Raw genomic sequence first — 20,128 nt, 5'->3', positions numbered from 1 at the left:
TGAGGGTACAGGGGATTTAAGATTTGTTTGAATTAACTGGTGTGCACAATGTGCTTCTGCAGTTAGATACCTTTGTTCATAATGCCATAGACACCCAACAAAGCTTGCATGGCGGGGAGTGGAGGGAGGGGTAGGAGACACACACAGAGAGAAATAGCCCTTACTTGTTCAGAAGCTCTTCTGCCTCAGGCAGAGGAGGGGCAGGATCCTCAGAAGCCGCAGAAGGGGGAGCAGAGCTGAGAGACCAGAGGACAGTGGGACGAAAGGGAGAGGTAGCCAAATAATAAAAGAGGTGAAAGGAAAACGTGTAATGTGGTTGGGGGTAGGTATATAAGAGCAAGCCATCCAAAACATGGAGGATACAGAAAACGTGAGGGAGAGAGATAAAGAAAGAAGCAAAAGCAGTGAGGCATGAGACAGAATAAGAAGAGGAATGGAAAAAATGCAGAGGTGGTTAGTAAAAGCAAAGTCCAGTATGTACAAAAATGAGAGCATCCAGCTACAGAACAATGAAAGGTATTTGCTGGCTAAAAAACGCGTGGAACATTTAGCTATGTTTGAAGTAAACAGATACCATCAACCAACTGCCCACGCAAGATATATTACCAGTGATATGACAAATAGAGTATTGAAAAGGCTAAGTAATACAACGTGTACTGAGACTATGCCAGGTATATTTTTCGGAGCAGTTTTCTGAGTGAAGTTGCAGTTTACTACTGGCCCCTTACTCCGAGTCACCAGGACCCTCGACCAATAGGGAGTCAGAGGTCTCGGTTGGCTGTTCCAGATCTCTGCCAATGTCCAATCACAACAGAGGACAAGAGACAGACAGGCAGGCAGGTGAACACGCACACACAAACACACAATCAGGCCGAACAAACAGAAACATAAGCACACAGCCACACAAACAAAGGCACTCACACATGTACACAGATGCGCACACAACCACATTCATAGACATACAAATAGAGGGAAGAAGAGAGACAGAAAGGAGGAAAAAAAGGCAAGAGAGAAAGACAGTCATACACAGTAAGATAAAAGAGACAAGATTACACAAACACGCAGAGAACACCAAAAGACTGCAGATACAGTGTCAGAAGACAGAAACAGAGGACCAAGCACATCTCACAGACAGCCATTGCAATCCACCACAACAAAAGCACATCTCTACATGGTAGTTTTAGACAGAACATGAACCTATTTATACATTAAGTGTAACACATAATAAGGGTGCTTATCCCACCCATGCAGGACCAGTGTTTCCCCTATTTTTTTTTTCTTCCCCAAGCCGGGTGGTAGGCTTCCTAAAACTACAGGTGCTGTCAGTCAGCTGCTACAGCAAATGACTTTGACATTTTCCCCCCTATTATCCTTGGCAGGGTGGTAGATTACCTTAGTGGAGTGGCCAACCCCAAGATAATGGTTGGGGAAACACTGAGGTCTATCCATTCAGCAGCAATCTACTGAGAGCTCTTGAAGCCTCAATCCTGTATCAGTAAACTCGTTTAATCCCAAAACAGAGGTTTTGCTTCTTTACTCTGGCAGTTCAGCATTATTATTGTTCATTATGAGGCTGTATTGTCCAATCATCAGGGTGGCTGACCTGCCATTTCACTGATATTTATTTGAGGCTTTAGGTAGAGCCTAAAATCTGCAAATAAAGAATCTCTCATCAAAGGATGAACTTTCACCTTAGGAAGCCGTCATCATTCACACCGGCTGAAGGGGCGGTTGGTCCCGCCTCTGAAAACACATCCACCAATAAGCTGCCAGCACTGGGAGCGGCGGTGCCAACTGGGGCAGCAGAGCGAAGCCCAAGCAGATCAGCTGAAGGGGAGGGGGTGGACTGGAAAATAAAAGAACTTAACAGTGAGAGGGTGCTCTCAAAAATACAACCAGATTCAGAGCCAATTACATCACAAATCAGTAATACCCAATTAGTCATTTACATTACTATTAAAACACTTATTGACTTCTACATTTACCACTTTTGCTGTAAATATGCCCAGCTTCTTTCTCAGCATCAAAGAATAAATGAATGAATAATTAAATGAAAGTTTAAGTTAAATGTACTTCAGCAAAATGCCCAAGGTCATCATTCTACACAATGATGATATTAAGACCAACAGACCCTTTTCCATTGCAAGCACACTGTGGTGTCTTGCACAACGAACATGTCCATCTGCAAATGTGTGCAATCCCGAATACATATCTGCTGTAGGACATACAGATGGGTGACAAATTAAAGGAAAAACCAACATAAAGTGTCTTAGTAAGGTGTTGGGTCAACACGAGCCTCCAGAACAGCTCTTCTGGAACAGAGGAGCAGGACAGCTCCTCGTCATAGATTCTACAAGTCTCTGAACTCTATTATTCACACTATTCTTCCAAAAGATATTCTCTCATTTGATGTTTTGATGATGGTGGTGGAGAGCACTGTCCAACACGTCAGTCCAAAATCTCCCATTGGTGTTCAATTGTGTTGAGATCTGGTGACTGCGAAGGCCATAGCATATGATTTACATTATTTTCATACTCATCAAACCATTCAGTGACCCCTCGTGCGCTGTGGATGGGGCCTTGTCATCCTAGAGGGGACCATTCCCATCAGAAGAGAAAGGTTTCATCATAGCATAAAGGTGATCACTCAAACTAACTTTGTATTGGTTTGCAGCAACCCCTAATGTAGACCTAAGGGGACAAGTAGACCCAAACCGTGCCAGGAAAATGCCCCCCACTGCATAACAGAGCCCCTGGACCCCCTTACTGTAGGGGTCAAGTATTTAGGCCTGTACCATTCTCTCTGTGTACGCCACAAATGCACTCACCCACTGGTCGAGAATATCATGAAGGATGACTCATCTGACCATATCACTTTTTTCCACATCTCTGTAGACCAGTGCCTATGGTTTTTGCATCACTGAACTCTCAAACGTGTATTGAAGCACCTGCATTCGTTATGTTTATCCACTCATATATTCTGATTTTTCCTTTAATTTGTCACCAGTCTGTAGATATTTATAGGTATTATCTGATACTAGCAATGTCCTTGCATTTTTTTTTAGGAAATGCTACAGATTACAACCCACCAAATGATTACAGCAAACTATCTCAACAAAACCCTTAACCAATTATCTATCGATTCATTCACTAAGAAAAGGAAGGCTTAATCAGAAACACTGCTGCCCCTCAACTTACAGCATTTGAGGCAGCCATGGCTGATGTCTCTGTCCCCCTATCGGCTCCTCCATTGAGCTCCCCTCCTTCTCGCTTTCCCTCCTCCAGCTCTGACACTGACACAGCACCGGGTCCCTTCTTCTTCTTCAGCTTGGCCAGGATGGAGGACTCCCTCTCTGGGAAGGGGGGCATCTCTTCCAGAACTGTAGCCTGGGATTGAACAAGGAGAAATCAAAGTTGTTTTTTTCCTGAAAAGACTTTTCCTGAAAAGAGTTTTTCCTCATCTGAATTGAGGTTCTAAGGATAAGTAACACTGTAAATTGTTTTTATCTGTAAGCCCATATTTGAAGCATGTAATGTGAATGTAAAAGGCCGCAGACTGTAATTTAGGGCTATACAAATTAACTTGACATAGAGTTAAAGAACCAAACAAACAGTAATACTGTACCAGCATTTTAGCTGGCACAATGATCACTAGTACCCGTTTATGTCAGACACTGCCATCTAACTTGCCCCAAAACACCGCTGGTGTGTTCAGGGGTGCAATGGATTTGATATGATGGCATGATACACAAGTGTAATAATTAGGCTCGTCACTCGAGGCACTTTTATTCTTGGCATATGGTATTGGAGCAACACTGGAGATCTTAACACCATGACAGTTATATATTGCTATTACAAAATAAAAACATGTGTATCATCGCACCAGTTTCAGTAAATGGTATCTAGATTACAGTAAACAAATGTGTGAAATGACAAGCCCAATATGTTCATTACTGATCAACAATGGTGCAATAGTGTCTGACAGCTCCACACTCCTCAGTGTTAGCTCCGTCCTATCAGCTGGTATCAGCTGATCCTCACATTTTTACCCTTGCATTACACAATATCTCCCAGCCATTTCACAAATTTGTTTCTGTAAACTCTAAAAAGGACCACAATGAAGTTACAGAAATGACTATAATTCATGTAACTCCTTCTGAACTCATCGTTCTTTCCTTTGTGTGAGTGTGTGTGTGTGTAAGAGATATTGCGAGACAGCATCTAGGGAGAGTGGGAGGAAAAGGGAAGGAAATGGAAGGGTAGTAAGAGAGTGAGTAAATGTATATACAAGTGTCTGTTTCTTTGCATGCATTTGCTGTTTAGACAGTTTGCTATTCTGTCCAACTCTACCCTACTAAATACATATAAGATCAGTTGAGACTGTCTGACTCAGCTTTCATCACTCCAGCTGAGCTTGCACTGAGTTGGGTGGAGCTACCTCAAAGGTGAGCCCAGATATTGGCAAATGAGACTGAACTCTTACTGGAAATTGGGGGTTACTAACCAACATACTGTCAGGATATTCCCTCCAATAACACTGATAACCTCTTGGTTATCAATGGTATTAGTGGGCAGCTATTCTGGTGTGAAAATGGTACCACTGTGACAAGCCTTGTGGTCACTACCTCCAGCAAATCACAACAGATCAAAGCATGTTCACAAAGCTGCTACAAGTTGAGCTAATAATTCAATTCTGACAGTAATATGGAACTAACCAAGACATCAGTGCTTGCAATTGAGGAGAGCTTGAGATACTCGACAGCTCGCTGCTGCAACTCCACGTCTGAGTTACGTATCTGGCTGTCAGAGCGCAACACCTCCTGGATGGTGGCCTTAGTCTCAGGAAACAGGTTGATGAACTTTATGTAGGCAGAGAGCAGTAAGGCGCGGGTGGGCACTGAGCACAAGTGGAACTTGGAATGGAGCAAGTTGAACTGAACCAAGGGGCTGTAAGAGAAATGAGACGGGGAAAATGAGGTAAAGGGATTGAGGGAATGGAAAATCAAGAGTTGTGAAAATGGAGACAAATGAAAGTATGAAAGGAGAGATCCAGGCAGGCCTTACTAGTACACAGAATATGAAGTTATATTCCCTGTGCTTTACTCCAGCGTGAACATTTAAACTGAAGACCAGCTCAAACAATAGGCCAATGTATTAACCCATGTTTTTTTTTCCGGATTTCCCCCCTTTTTTTCTCCCCAATTATATCCATCCAATTACCCCACTCTTCTGAGCCGTCCCAGTCGCTGATCCACCCCCTCTGCCAATCCGGGGAGGGCTGCAGACTACCATATGCCTCCTCCGATACATGTAGAGTCGCCAGCTGCTTCTTTTCACCTGACAGTGAGGCGTTTACCCAGAGAGATGTAGCGCATGAGAGGATCACGCTATTCCCCCCTAGTTCCCACTCCCCCTGAACAGGCGCCCCGATCAACCAGAGGAGGTACTAGTGCAGCGACCAGGACACATACCCACATCCAGCCTCCCACCCACCCACACGGCCAATTGTGTCTGTTGGGACGCCCAACCAAGCCAAAGTTAATACGGGGATTTGAACCAGCGATCCCCGTGTTGGTAGGCAACAGAATAGACTTGCTACGCTACCCAGTTGCCCTTAACCCATGTTTTGCCATGATGTATTAACCTATGGTTACTATAGAGAACATCAGGCTTCACTGTCTATATCTAGAAGCCCATTTCACAGGTAGTATCACTTACTAAACAACATATACCAGCTATTAAGAGGGTTTAAACTGTGCAAGCCAGACTGTCAAAAGTGTTATCAAGTCAGCACCCTCCCTAAATAATATTTTTTTGAGTTAGGACCATGACACCTCAAGAAGGCTTAACAGTGCAATTTAAGATCTTCAATATCCCCGTCCCCCACCCCAAAACATATTAAGAACATACCTGGATCGTGGGTCACCAGCGATGAGGTTACCGAACTCACCCAGGATGTAGCCTCCTACCTTCACCATGTTTTCATGGCAAGCAGGAGCCTGCAGGGCCTGGGAAGAGGGAACTGTTTTAGCCAAGTTAACTATTCCCATTGAACTCAGCATTGAAGACCCATTAAACATCTTTCTTTACAGATGAGCAAATACACTTGACATCAAATAGTGTGTGTATAAGTATCATGATTAAAATCATTATCATCTGGTATGAAAATTTAAACTATGGTAACATGTTAAGCCACATCACTGTGCACTATATGGGTTGTCATAAAATGCCAGAGGTTGAGTCTATCAAATTAACTACAAGAAGACTAGAACAGAACGGTGTGACTCCAAGATAGGGAAGGTCCTACCTCGAAGACTGTCTTGGCAGCATAACCCTGAACATCATCACGGTTGATGACAATCTGGATGACACGGTACCAAACTTCCTCACTAACGTAGTCACCAGCTATGCGGATGAGGTTGAGAATGGTGTCAACGTACCAGGAATAGTCCACAGCATATTTCTCTGCCAAGATGGCCACTTTCAGCACCTAAAAGGAAGGAGAGCAGAGGAGCCAGTCAGGCAAGAGCACTAGGGATGGGCACCAAAACCCGGTATTAAACAGGCACTGGTGATAAATTGTAAAAGACTTAAGCATTGATACGCTCCGACGTTAACGGTTCTGCTATCAGTAATTAAGAAAATACATTTCCTACTGATTTAGGCTACATAAACGTTATCATGCACCTTTTATCTCACCAACTAGGCTTCTAATTAGCAATAAGATAAAGACATTTGTCTATGATGTAGAGATCTCTCTTTCAAAGCCTGTTGTATATGCGAGCTGAGGGGTGAGGCCAGCTCTCTGTCAGACACACACGCACACACGCACGCATGCATGCCGCACACACGCACGCATGCATGCCGCACACACGCACGCATGCATGCCGCACACACGCCACACGCACAGCCTGCTCTTAGTGACAATGGCGGAGAGAGAACTAAACGAGCAAAAGTCTGGTTAAACTTCACTAGAGTCGATGCTGACAATGCTCGTCGCCACAAGTGCACCAAGTCTTTTGCATGTAAGGGTGGAAACACAAGCAAATTTTCAAAACATCTTGGGCATCCAGGTGGGGTGATAGTCTACTCTGTTGCCTACCAACACGGAGATCGGTGGTTCGAATCCCCGTGTTACGTCTGTAGATCACAGAAAGTTGGATCAGTTCATCTGGACACAACGTTTACAGAGAGAAACGTTTCATCACTCATCTAAGTGACCTCTTCAGTCTCAACTGACTGCAGGTATCCCCACCCTTATAAACAATACAGTGTGTGTCCTTACCTGGATTATTGAGTATGCATAAAGACATTTTGACTCATTTCGGCGAGGATTGTCTTGAACTTATACATGAGTACAAGCCAACAGTGCGTAAGATGGCAGACTACAGGAACCATCTGAGATTAAGCCTCAGGTTTAGACAGACATTACAACTAAGAGCATGCAAATGAAATCTTTGGTCAAGGGCTACGAGCTAACAAGACGCTCCAGAAGGCACAGTCAGCTGTTGAACAAACGGGTGAGACAAATTTTACCATCGACACTTTGAAAGCCAAAGAGCAGATCCAACAGAGACTCATGTCGCGTCTAGATGAGACCATCCAAAGGAACTGAATCAAGTGCAACTGGACTTGGTTATATATCCGTGAAGACGTTTCGCCTCTCATCCAAGAGACTTCATCAGTTCGTGCCTTTCTGACTAGACCAAGAAGTTTGACTGGCTGGTGATGAAACCGATGAAGCCTCTTGAATGAGAGGCGAAACATCTTCATGGATATATAACCAAGTTGCACTTGATTCAATTCCTTTGGATAACTATGACCTGGGTGAATGAGAACATTCACAGACTAGATGAGACCACTTTCCAACACATGATTGAGTTCACAGAGAGGGCTCATATAGCACAACACCGAAAGTCGAAAACCAGGCAGCAAACTACTTAATGCACACCAGAGACATTGGCAGACAACAGACGGCGCCCTCAGTAGCAGACAGAGATGGATTCCAGACACACGCCAAGGATGTGGACCAGTGGGTGAAAAATCTGTCCGACAGACAATTCACCCTGGTGGAGAAAGACATCCTTGCTAAGGGGCTGAATTTTGCTGTCACATCGAGGCAAGTCCCGCTAGTGGAACTGATCGCAGCTACGGAATCGGCGATCCGAAACAACAACGTTGTGGACCCGGAAGTGGAACAACTGCGGACGAAAGTTTCAGCCTGCCTCAGCAATGCGGAGGTGCCACCATTCAACATCAGCAGAGACGAGAGGAATGCACTCATGACTCTCAGTAAAGACAATAACATCATCATCCTTCTGGCGGACAAAGGCAGATGCACTGTTTTACTGAACCAGACAGACTATCGTGACGTTACTTAGTGACATGAACACTTATGAGCCCCCGAAACAAGATCCAAGCAGTGGTTACAAGAAAAAGGTGTTAGATTGTCTGAAGCTGTTAAAACAGGACAATGCTATTGACAGAATTTTATACCATAGATTATACCCAGGGGAAGCTACACCTAGTCTCTATGGTTTACCTAAGATACATAAACAGAATGTGCCATTATGGCCTATTGTTTGTATGATTAACTCAGTGACCTATAACATCTCTAAGTTTCTGGCATCTATTCTTAATCCATTGGTAGGAGGTAATGAACATCACATTCAGAACACTATGGATCTTGTAGATAAGGTGAGGGACATCATTATGGAGGGGGGTGAAACAATGGTTTCTATGTTACGTCTCTCTTCATGTGCGTTCCTATTGATGAAGCAATGGAGGTAGTCCATGTGAAATTACATAACGACCCCACCACAGGGTGGTCCTAATAGGACCACAGGGTGGCGCTATTAGGGAGGTCCTGGTCCACACTTGGTCAGTTCCCTTTCAGGGGACTGACCAAGTGTGTTTGCTACTGAAGCTGTGTCTTCAGTCCACATACTTCACATAAAGGGGGCAGCACTGCTAGTCCATGGGCCAGAAGATATTTCGGTACACTCAAGGTGGCAAAACTTACTTATAATTTTTGAAAGGATCCATGTCTGTAGATGATATTTTGGTATGATAACCATTCCTGAGTGGCAGCTGTATCACAGTTATCAGCTCATGAAGTTAACCACCCTCTAAAGTAAATTGCATTTTAGACGCTGGTGCATATCCTGGTTTAGCCTCATGGTCAGGACATTTTTCAATGTTCTATAATATTGTCTTTGGTATCATTTTAAAGGGGACCTTCTTAGCTTTCATTCAAGCCCTGTTGTGGATATTTCTCACAAATATAGAGGTCACTTGAGCTCTTCAACCCGTCAATAACACACATCTTTCTGCAATTTTCGCCTAAACAATATACTTTCTTTTAGCCCTGTGGCATCTAGGAATATCAGGGACACAAAACACAAAAACTGGAATACTCACAGGACTGTAAAGATTCAGGAAATGTATAATATACCCATACTATTTCATTGTGTGAGGTGATTGTGAGCCTTAAATGAGAACTAGACCAAAGCCAGTTAGGTCACAAACTGGTCTCTATACATTTGTTTAAATACACAATCAAAATACATGATAAAAAGGAATACCATAGTGAGGTAATGAACTATTTTAATATTTTAAACAACATTGACATTTACATATACTTAGTCAATGATACATGTAATCCCATATCATTAGTGGGTATATGTAATGGTAATGGGTAGGGTAATGGGTATATGTGAATATGGTTACAATATTGTTATCAAGCTCTGGGTAACCAAGTCCAGAATCAACATCCTGTGCATCAATAGACTACTACCACAGTAATACCATCAGAATCATCACACTGTCATTCATCAAACTGCTCGTTTCTCTCATCATCTGACTCCCCAAGTTCAAAGTCCAGTTCTGGACCATCCTGCTGTTTTTGGTTACTGCAGGTCTGTAACCTGCACATGTCTGTGCATGGAAGTCCATTTGACAGGCACATGCAGCTTGGCATTTTGCATGAATGCACACACTTGCATGTTAGCATTTCCAAGACCACATCTGGTGCAGGTGGGGAGCGCATCCAGTAAATGGCCAGCTTGCCTTCATCGTCTGTCCATCCATACTCAGTAGGGCTTGGCACCACAGGGTTAGCCTGCAGACAGCACTTCCATATTGCTGCCTGATAGTTGGCTCGTTGAACATGCATAAAGAGACAGTCTCTACATGGTGGCAGCTGGCTGGACTCAACCTCTCCCCTTTTGGTGCAGAAGAGCTGGTAACGCAGTTTGTTCACCTCAGCAGTGCTGCTATTAGCAACATACATCCGACAGGTGAACTGCTCAATTTTCTGGAACAGCTCATCACTCACATTCCATGTCTGTCCCAGTTGACTAAAAGTCTCTTGGCAGGAAGTGTGCTTTCTCACTATCTTCAGGGCATTCAGCTTCCCTCGACCAGCGAATGCACTGACAGTGTCGCAGCCTGTGAAGGCATGTAAGCCAATTAGGCTGTCACAGATGCTGTCTCCAAGTGAACTTGCCAGTTTGGTGATGTCGACAAACCGTGTGCGGTTCTGAGTCCCACACTTCTGGTAGATGGGACAGGTGATGTCCTTCTGGAAGCCAAGACAAAGCACCATGACATCAGTGTCCTCAGCTGTGATGATAACTGACTTTGAGCCCGCATTTGCTGCATGCAATGCATGCAGGAGCAGACGGGTGTCAGCTTCTTCATGTGTGGAGTGCAGTTCTGCTGCTTCCTCACACCCATCTTCTGTCAACTTGTAGCAGGTTTCCTCACAGGTCATGTACAACACCTTGCCATGCAGCATAGCTCTGTATCGTGGGAGTTTCCACTCTTCCACCAGAAACTTGATGAGACTGGTCTTGTTGGAGGAACTGCACAGAAATTTTCTCCACTGCTGGATGTGGTGTCCCCCTGCAAGATTCTTGTACTGGAGAGTGATGTCTCCACCCCGGTTCAGTCGTTCAGCATCTTTGATCGAAGTCTGGTGATAGACATCAAAAACAACATCAATCCTCCCACTCTGTGCTCCCTCATGGAGGACCTGGGTCAAGGCTGACTCTGCCACCTGTGCAAAGGTTTTGTTGTTGCCATTCATTTTTTGGACCAGGCTCATCCCATCAATGATGGAAGTAGATGGGATTGGGATGTCTTCTGCAGGAGATACATTCTTTTCAAGCTCTCTGGCAAGTGCAGCCTTGTTTGTTTTTCGTAAGGACCCATCAGCATTTGCCAGTGCCCATGGTAGTGGGCCCAATGGGTAGGCAAGGACATCCTTCAGATTCACCTTTCTGCTTTCAGCCACCAGGATCATGTGACTGAAAAGGTTTCTATCTGCCTTCAGAACCACATCCTGTGCTTTCTTTCCATGAGCTTGTTTTGTGCTGACATTGGAGAATGTTTTCAGACTTTGCTTGGTCATCTTGTCGTGGAATTTCACAGGTGGTGGGTCTGCATCTAACCTTGTTTGCTGGAATGCTTGGTAGGCCTCTTCTCCTTTCTCAAGAGCTCTCAAGAGATCTATGGTCACATCAGGTGGAGCCATGTTGCCAGTGGAGAGGCTAACCAAATCAATCTCATCAGGGGACATAGGATTGAGCCAGTTATTCTCCATAAGGTCCATGAGAGACTGGACATCTGCTTCATCTCTCTTGATCCTTGGACTCTGTAGATCTGGATGAGACCATTTGCACCTGCCTTGACCTGTCAGGTCTCTCAGCTGTCTGAGGTACATGCTTCTATACTCAGCTGTGAGATAATATTTGGTCACAGCTCCTGGCTTCAAGCTGAATCCCTTTGTCCCTCCAGCTGTTTGGGTGTCTTTGTTCACCGTTTCTTCTATAGCTTGGTCAACAGGGATTCGGCCAAAGGGATTGGTGGAGCCCAGTTGGACTGAGAAGCCTCCTTCCATGAATTCTGTGTACACATCTGGGTGTGTGATGGGCAGCTCAGACATCTGGGCGTAGTAGTAGGGGAGGTAGCGTGCATAATTCATCCTGTCATAAGCAAAGCACCATGGGATCATTGCTCGAATGCTAGCCAAGTGTAGCATCCAGTCTCCCTCTCTGGATGCTCGGATGAGCCCCAACAAGATTTCAACCATGTCCAAATAGGACATCCAGAAGTTCGAGAGGCTGCCGTTTCCACCTCTAAGGAACTCACGGTAGACTTCAAATAGATCCATGATGCGTGTACAAGAGCTGTTCTCGAGGACCTCCTTCAAAGCATGTTGTGAGACTTCTTTCCCAAGCCTGTCAATGGTCTTCAGTGTCTCATTCAGGTGAACCATGTCATTCCTGTGAGTTTCTTCCAACCAGGACAGGAAACCATTCAAGGTCAGTCGCATGAGAGCCTCATACAGGAGCTTGTGTAGTCGCACTGCCCTGTTGTACTTGCGGCCATCCATAACACCAGCAGTTGAGCCTTCTGCAATCATGCCAGACTCAGTGCAGAGGTCTTTGAGTCCAGCATCTTGGAAACGCTTTCCTATTATTGCCAGCAGTGTGCAGATGGTGTGGAATACCCCAAGCCTAACGATGATATCATGGAACTTGTCATGGTGTTTCCATGTGATCTCGACAGCCTTCGCATACAGGGCTTGGTCAAAGACACAGACAATCTTCGTCAGGCCTAAGCACTGCATGATGCTCAGTGACTGGTTAAGCACCTCGTTGACAGTAGACATTTGTGTCGCTGGAGCATTGATGGTAGGCAGATAGCCTATATTGTCGGGGATGACCGTCATCTCTCCTCGAGTCAGGATGTTGAAGCCTGTCCAGCTGCTGACTGACTGTTCTTCTTGTTGTGACAGGCGTGCTAGGACCCAAAGAAGGTTTTTCTCTCTGGCAAGCTTAGTATTGGCTGCAGTATCGGCATCTGACTTTTTGCTTTGTGGTGACCCTACCCGTTGTCCAGCAATGTAAGTTGGTAACATTGGTGGGGGTCCATCAATGCTTCTCTTCTTTGTTTTGGGAACAGTGGGCATGGGTTGGACAGGAAGTGGGTTGACTGGCTTTGCTTGCACAGCAATCCCATTGACTCTGTGAGATGTTCCCTCACCACTGACAGTTTCTTCAAGACGGTCGATATTGTCCCAGGCTAAAGTTGTGAATATGCCAGGATGGATGTTAGCTGGAAGGGCAATGCCACTCCCTGATGATGAGAGTTTCTGGAGACACAGGGCAGTGTTGATCTCTTCCATCTGTGAATAGGACACACTGTGACCAAGTCGGTTGAGGATGTTTATCAACTCTACATTTCCTGTCAACGATTTGACACTGAATGGCAGAACAATGTGCTTGGAAGGCTTGGTATTTCCACATGTCACTGCATATACTATGTCATGGCCAAATGACTGCAGAAGGCACTGCACTCTCTGGGATGCATAATCAGGATCATTTGAGCCTGTGAGTAGAGAGTACAGGAAGATAATGAGCGACTCTGGAATGGTAGGACATTCTGCTTCTGGTTTGACTTTAGGCGGCCAGGTTTGAGGAACATCTTGACTTTTAATGTCTGCTCTCAATTTGATGGCTGCTTTGGCTATAACATCTTGTGCACTGACACTTTTCAGGGTCTGCAGCTCCCTTTTGAGAGACTGATTTTCTTTGGCAAGTTCCCTCATGGACAAGTTATCGGGATAGAGGAGGAATTTTCCTTTCTCATCAGGGAATATCTGCAAGGCTCCAGCAAACTCACTCTCAAGGTTTCGCCTTATGTGCTTCTTGGTTGATTCCTTGACTTGGGCAATGCCTTGGGAGTTCATTGAAGCTACCAGTCTAGAAGAGAGATCAGTCATTGTCATCACTTGAGGATTGCCAAAAAGCTCCATCCTGATGAAGAGGAACAGCTCATTGTATGCCTTATTCACAGCAGCTTCATACTGGGCTGCAGCATCATCATCTTCATTGCTGGCAACCTCTCCTTTGGAAACCTCTTCTTTGGTGTAAAGTCTATAGCATGACCTGTGGTAGTGCCCTTCAGCTGCTACAAGGTCTCTACTCACAATGGCAAGGATTCTGCTGTCCCTTTTCTTTGTGGCTGCACTCCTGATCTTTGCATCAGCTCGCAGTTCTCGACACTGCACCAGTACTTCTCTCGTATTCTGTCTCTTGGAATATTTGCTGTTTTTCTGACAAAATATGCACTCTGCATCATAAGTCCTAGATGTACTTGGAGCATGTCGAGCTACTCTCTTAGATTGTTTCTCTTCAGCAGAGACACAACTTTTCTTTTCTTTTGCAAGGAGGCCATCAAGAATTTGCTTCATAGTGAAGATACTGCAACACTTTCTGTGGTAGTAGATTGCTGGAATCTGTCCCTCAGGAATGTCTTTTGCCAGTTTCAAAACTGGTGCATGATTTCGTATCTGAGCTGCCCTGAGCAGAGTTCTCCATGAGTCGACAATTTGTAGTGAAACCAGCTTATCTGTATCATCAGAACAGTGGATAATGCACTCCACCCGTGGGCGCTTTGGTATTGGGTAAAAACTTGCTTGTTCACCAGTGGCCATATTCAGTCAGTTTTCACCTGCCACATACAAACAAATACATGTAACTTAGGTGTATGAACACTACTAAAACAAAGTTTACTTTGCTTCACCAGCGTCATATTACCATTATTTATCTTACATAGCCACAAATAGATACATTACCTAGTTGCTATGCAACAGCTGTATTTTGTCCACATGAGGCCGCTAAAATCAACACAAGATGAAAGTTCCTCGTAGCTACTTTAACTAATCATATTAACATATACATTAAAAGAACATGCTAACATTATGGGAAATTAGCTTACAATCTTCTCCAGAGTGAGACAAGAAGATAGATACCAGTTTCCTCTATATGTGTTTAGTAGAAAGCTATCTGGCTGCACGTTAGCCTAGCTTAGCACAATGAATGGAAGTACACAGTACTGGTTATCCTTGGTTGTTGGCCAACTAAGAACTGTCCCAGAGTTTAAGCTAGGCTAATCAGTACCAGGGGTGTTGAAATGCTATATTTGTAAAAATCTGGGCAAATACACAATCGTGAGAGGCACAGAAACAGGTTTCCTGAAAGAAAAATTAAATAGCTGCTCATTTGGAAAGGTTATCATGTATTATTTTACTTCTGTTAGTGTACCAAATAAAATGGCACCAGTGAAGTTGTGTCACCTTGGGTGATATCGATATCTGGTCTGACCCATGGACTAACTGGCTTTGGTCTAGTTAGTTTCTTAGTAATAATGCCCTTCTAATTTAAGGTTCACAATCACCTCACACAATGAAATAGTATGGGTATATTATACATTTCCTGAATCTTTACAGTCCTGTGAGTATTCCAGTTTTTGTGTTTTGTGTCCCTGATATTCCTAGATGCCACAGGGCTAAAAGAAAGTATATAGTTTAGACGAACATTGCAGAAAGATGTGTGTTATTGACGGGTTGAAGAGCTCAAGTGACCTCTATATTTGTGAGAAATATCCACAACAGGGCTTGAATGAAAGCTAAGAAGGTCCCCTTTACAATGATACCAAAGACAATATTATAGAACATTGAAAAATGTCCTGACCATGAGGCTAAACCAGGATATGCACCAGCGTCTAAAATGCAATTTACTTTAGAGGGTGGTTAACTTCATGAGCTGATAACTGTGATACAGCTGCCACTCAGGAATGGTTATCATACCAAAATATCATCTACAGACATGGATCCTTTCAAAAATTATAAGTAAGTTTTGCCACCTTGAGTGTACCGAAATAGGAAATTTTGGGCTCTGGCCCATGGACTATATAGGCAGAAACATGGGTGTGCTATGGTTCTCCAGTTTCACCTATGGTGGCCAACTTGAAAATGGAAGAAGTGGGCTCTGATGTCCTATCCAGGGACAATGCCTAGCCATTGGTTCAGATTTGTGGACAACACCTGGGTTAAAATTAAATCTCAGGATGTACCACATTTCACCGACCACATTAACTCTGTGGACAACCGCATCAAGTTTACAAGGGAGGATGTGAAAAATGACAGGTTAGCCCTCCTAGACTGTGAAATTGCAACTGGTGATAGGTAAAATTTTATTGTTGATGTTTACTGTAAACCAACACATATTGGTCAGTACTTAAGGTGCGACTCTCATCGTCCATTGGAGCACAAACTAGGAGTCATCAGGACGCTGCACCACCAAGCTGACAATGCCCCCACCGACACAGCGACCAGGGAAGGGGAGAAATCCCACATTAAACAGGCCCTGGTTAAGTGTGGTTATCCTAACTGGGCGTTTGTCAAAGCCAGGAAGACGCCCAAACAGTGCACCAGCACATCGAAGAGAGGAGAAGGACAACAGCTGCCCAAGCATAAACCATTGGTGATTCCATATGTGACGGGAGTTTCGAAACAGTTGACACGCGTATTTTCCAAACACCGTGTCTCAGTTTTCAAATCCCAAAATACACTGTGCTAGAAATTGGTCCACCCCAAGGATCAGGTCCCCTAGCACAAACAGGGCAAAATAGTGTACGCTGCTAAGCTGGGAGGATTGCCATGACTTGTACATCGGGGAAACTAAACAGATGCTGGCAAAGAGGATGGCACAACACAGAAGAGCTAATGCCAGGACTCCACAGTCTCCACCCATCTATAGGCCAGAGGCCACTCTTTCAAGGATTAGGATGTGCACATCCTTGATAGAGAGGAACGCTGGTTTGAACAGGGAATCAAAGAGGCCATCTATGTGAAGAGGGAAAAATCCTCCCTGAAAGGGGAGGCTAAGAGTACATCTGTCGCCATCTTACAATGCTGTGATTGCAACTATTCCCCAATCCTCTGAATAGTACACATGGCCATTGCACTCTACTTAATGGTCATGGCAATTTGCATATGAAACCGATCGTTATTTTCGGTCGTTATGCCACTGTATTGTTTATTAGGGTGGAGATACCTGCAGTCAGTTGAGACTGAAGAGGTCACTTAGATGAGTGATGAAATGTTTCTCTCAATAAACGTTGTGTCCAGATGAACTGATTCAATTTTCTGTGATCTCGCGAAAGTGCATCAAATACAGGCAGAGAAATGCAGTTTTCGACTGCCTAGCTCGTAGTTCATCTCTCGTTGCTCGATCCACCTCAGCCTATAGCCCAAATGGAGTTAACTAAATTATACAAACATGGGATAATGATTAAAAGTAACACTCTGTCCAAACACGAGACAATAAATAAACGTTAACTCTGTTTTTAATTTGTTTTGTTTTTACTCTTAAAAGAAAATAACAAAAAGAACCGATAAGAGTACTGTTAAAGTACCGGATTGATAATCGTATCAGTAAAAGCAGTAGTACTGTTAAAATCTTATCAATGCCCATCCCTAAAGAGCGCATTATTCAACTTTCCAAAACATGTTTATCAGAGGACACTTCTAGGATAAAACTGACTATATACCCCAGGGATCAACTAATTGTACCCATTTTAACAACGGGATCAGTTATTAGAGCAGGGAAACACAAAAGCCTAGTCTAACTTCCCAGGCTGTTGAGGTATAAATGAAAACTATTACAGCAGGCTAAAGCTACAGTGGCAAACATATGCATATGCTAAAGAAACAACAACAACAAAAATCCATTTGATCTCGTATGAATTAGGCACCATATTAATATTATATATGTATAAAGTGCATCCGGAAAGTATTCACACCCGTTCACTTTCCCCACATTTTGTTGTTACAGCCTTATTCCAAAATGGATTGAATTCCTTTTTTTTCCTCATCAATCTACACACAATACCCCATAATGACAAAGCGAAAAAGGTTTTGTAGAAATTTTTGCAAATTTAGTAAAAATTAAAAGCTGAAATATTGCATGTACATAAATATTCACACCCTGTACTCAGTACTTGGTTGAGGCACCCTTGGCAGCAATTACAGCCTCAAGTCTTCTTGGGTATAAAGCTACAAGCTTGGCACACCTATATTTGGGGTATTTCTCCCATTCTTCTCCGCAGATCCTCTCGAGCTCTGTAAGGTTAGATGGGGAGCGTCGCTGCGCAGCTATTTTCAGGTCTTTCCAGAGAAGTTCAATGGGGTTCAAGTCCGGACTCTGGCTGGGCCACTCAAGGACATTCACAGACTTGTCCCGAAGCCACTCCTTCGTTGTCTTGGCTGTGTGCTTAGGGTCGTTGTCGTGTTGAAAGGTAAACCTTCGCCCCAGTCTGAGATCCTGAGCGCTCTGGAGCAGGTTTTCATCAAGGATCTCTCTGTACTTTGCTACATTCATCTTTACCTTGATCCTGACTAGTCTCCCAGTTCCTGCCGCTGAAAAACATCCCCACAGCATGATGCTGCCACCACCATGCTTCACTGTAGGGATGGTATTAGCAAGGTGATGAGAGGTGCCTGGTTTCCTCCAGACGTGACGTTTGACATTCAGGCCAAAGAGTTCAATCTTGGTTTCATCAGACCAGAAAATCTTGTTTCTCATGGTTTGAAAGTCCTTTAGGTGCTTTCTGGCAAACTCCAAGCGGGCTGTCATGTGACTTTTACTGAGCAGAGACTTCCGTCTGGTCACTCTACCATAAAGGCCTGATTGGTGGAGTGCTGCAGAGATGGTTGTACTTCTGGAAGGTTCTCCCATCTCCAAAGAGGAATGCTGGAGCTCTGTCAGAGTGACCATCGGGTTCTTGGTCACCTCCCTGACCAAGGCCCTTCTCCCCCGATTGCTCAGTTTGGCTGGGTGGCCAGCTCTAGGAAGAGTTCTGATGGATCCAAACTTCTTCCATTTACGAATGATGGAGACCACAGTGCTCTTCGGGACCTTCAAAGCTGTAAAAATTTCTTTGTACCCTTCCTCAGATCTGTGCCTCGATACAATCATGTCTCGGCGTCCACAGACAATTCCTTTGACTTCATGTCTTGGTTTCTGCTCTGACATGCACTGTCAACAGTGGGACCTTATATAGACAGGTGTGTGCCTATCCAAATCATGTCCAATCAATTGAATTTACTACACGTGGACTCCAATCAAGATGTAGAAACATCTCAGGGATAATCAGTGGAAACAGGATGAACCTGAGCTCAATTTTAAGTGTCATAGCAAAGGGTGTGAATACTTATGTACATGCAATATTTCAGTTTTTTATTTTTAATAAATTTGCAAAAATTCCTACAAAACCTTTTTCACTTTGTCATTATGGGGTATTGTGTGTAGATTGATGAGGAAAAAAAAGAATTTAATCCATTTTGGAATAAGGCTGTAACATAACAAAATGTGGGGAAAGTGAAGGGGTGTGAATACTTTCCGGATGCACTGTGTATATATATATATATATATATATATATATATATATATATATACACACACACACACACACACACACACACAAACACACTTACATACATATATATGTATATGTCTACAGGATGTTGCAATGAAACCTTCAATGTAGAAAAAAAGACCTCAACAATTAATATACATAATATATATTAATATCTATATTAATTAATATATTGTGGCGGACACTAAGGCACTAAGGATGCACAAGCCAGTGCATCCTTAGTGCCGGTCCCAAGCCCAGACAAATGGGGAGGGTTGCGTCAGGAAGGGCATCCGGCGTAAAATCTTTGCCAAATCAAATATGCGGATCATAAATAAGACTTACATACCGGATCGGTCGAGGCCCGGGTTACCAACGACCACCACCGGTACTGTTAACCAGCAGGGTGTCGGTGGAAACTATGCTACTGTTGGGCAAAGGAGAAGGAGAGGGGGAAAGCATGTCCAGAGGCAGCTAGAGAGGAGGAAGGGTAGGCATGTGGAGGTGAGAGTTGGAACTTTGAATGTTGGCACTATGACTGGTAAAGGAAGAGAGCTGGCTGACATGATGGAAATAAGAAAGGTAGGTATACTGTGTGTGCAAGAGACCAGGTGGAAGGGGAGTAAGGCCAGGAGTATCGGAGGTGGGTTCAAACTCTTCTATCATGGTGTGAATGGGAGGAGTAATGGGGTAGGGGTAATTCTGAAGGAAGAGTATGTCAAGAGCGTGCTAGAGGTGAAGAGAGTGTCAGACAGAGTGATGAGTATGAAGCTGGAAATTGAAGGTTTATTGCTGAATGTTATCAGCGCATATGCCCCGCAAGTTGGGTGTGAGATGGATGAAAAAGAAGAATTCTGGA

At 44.0% G+C, this 20,128-nt stretch overlaps 1 protein-coding gene across 2 annotated transcripts in view; it reads right to left on the bottom strand.

The window, feature by feature from the left end:
* Window positions 1-20,128, bottom strand: part of ap2a1 (adaptor related protein complex 2 subunit alpha 1) — a 69,455-nt gene that overhangs the window by 18,679 nt on the left and 30,648 nt on the right. The window contains exons 9-14 of one of the 2 annotated variants that reach the window (XM_056288543.1): window positions 6,308-6,490; window positions 5,911-6,008; window positions 4,716-4,947; window positions 3,199-3,387; window positions 1,692-1,846; window positions 165-236 (exon numbers count right to left, since the gene is read on the bottom strand). In XM_056288543.1, the coding sequence (XP_056144518.1) occupies window positions 165-236; window positions 1,692-1,846; window positions 3,199-3,387; window positions 4,716-4,947; window positions 5,911-6,008; window positions 6,308-6,490 (929 nt within the window). The remainder of the gene's footprint in view (window positions 1-164; window positions 237-1,691; window positions 1,847-3,198; window positions 3,388-4,715; window positions 4,948-5,910; window positions 6,009-6,307; window positions 6,491-20,128) is intronic. The other variant, XM_056288545.1, reaches the window with a different exon arrangement.

Source organism: Lampris incognitus, chromosome 10 (assembly GCF_029633865.1).
Source record: "Lampris incognitus isolate fLamInc1 chromosome 10, fLamInc1.hap2, whole genome shotgun sequence".
In the NCBI taxonomy this organism is placed as follows: Eukaryota; Metazoa; Chordata; class Actinopteri; order Lampriformes; family Lampridae; genus Lampris; species Lampris incognitus.
Note: the sequence above shows the minus strand (reverse complement) of the source record. Positions and strands in the feature narration are given on the sequence as shown.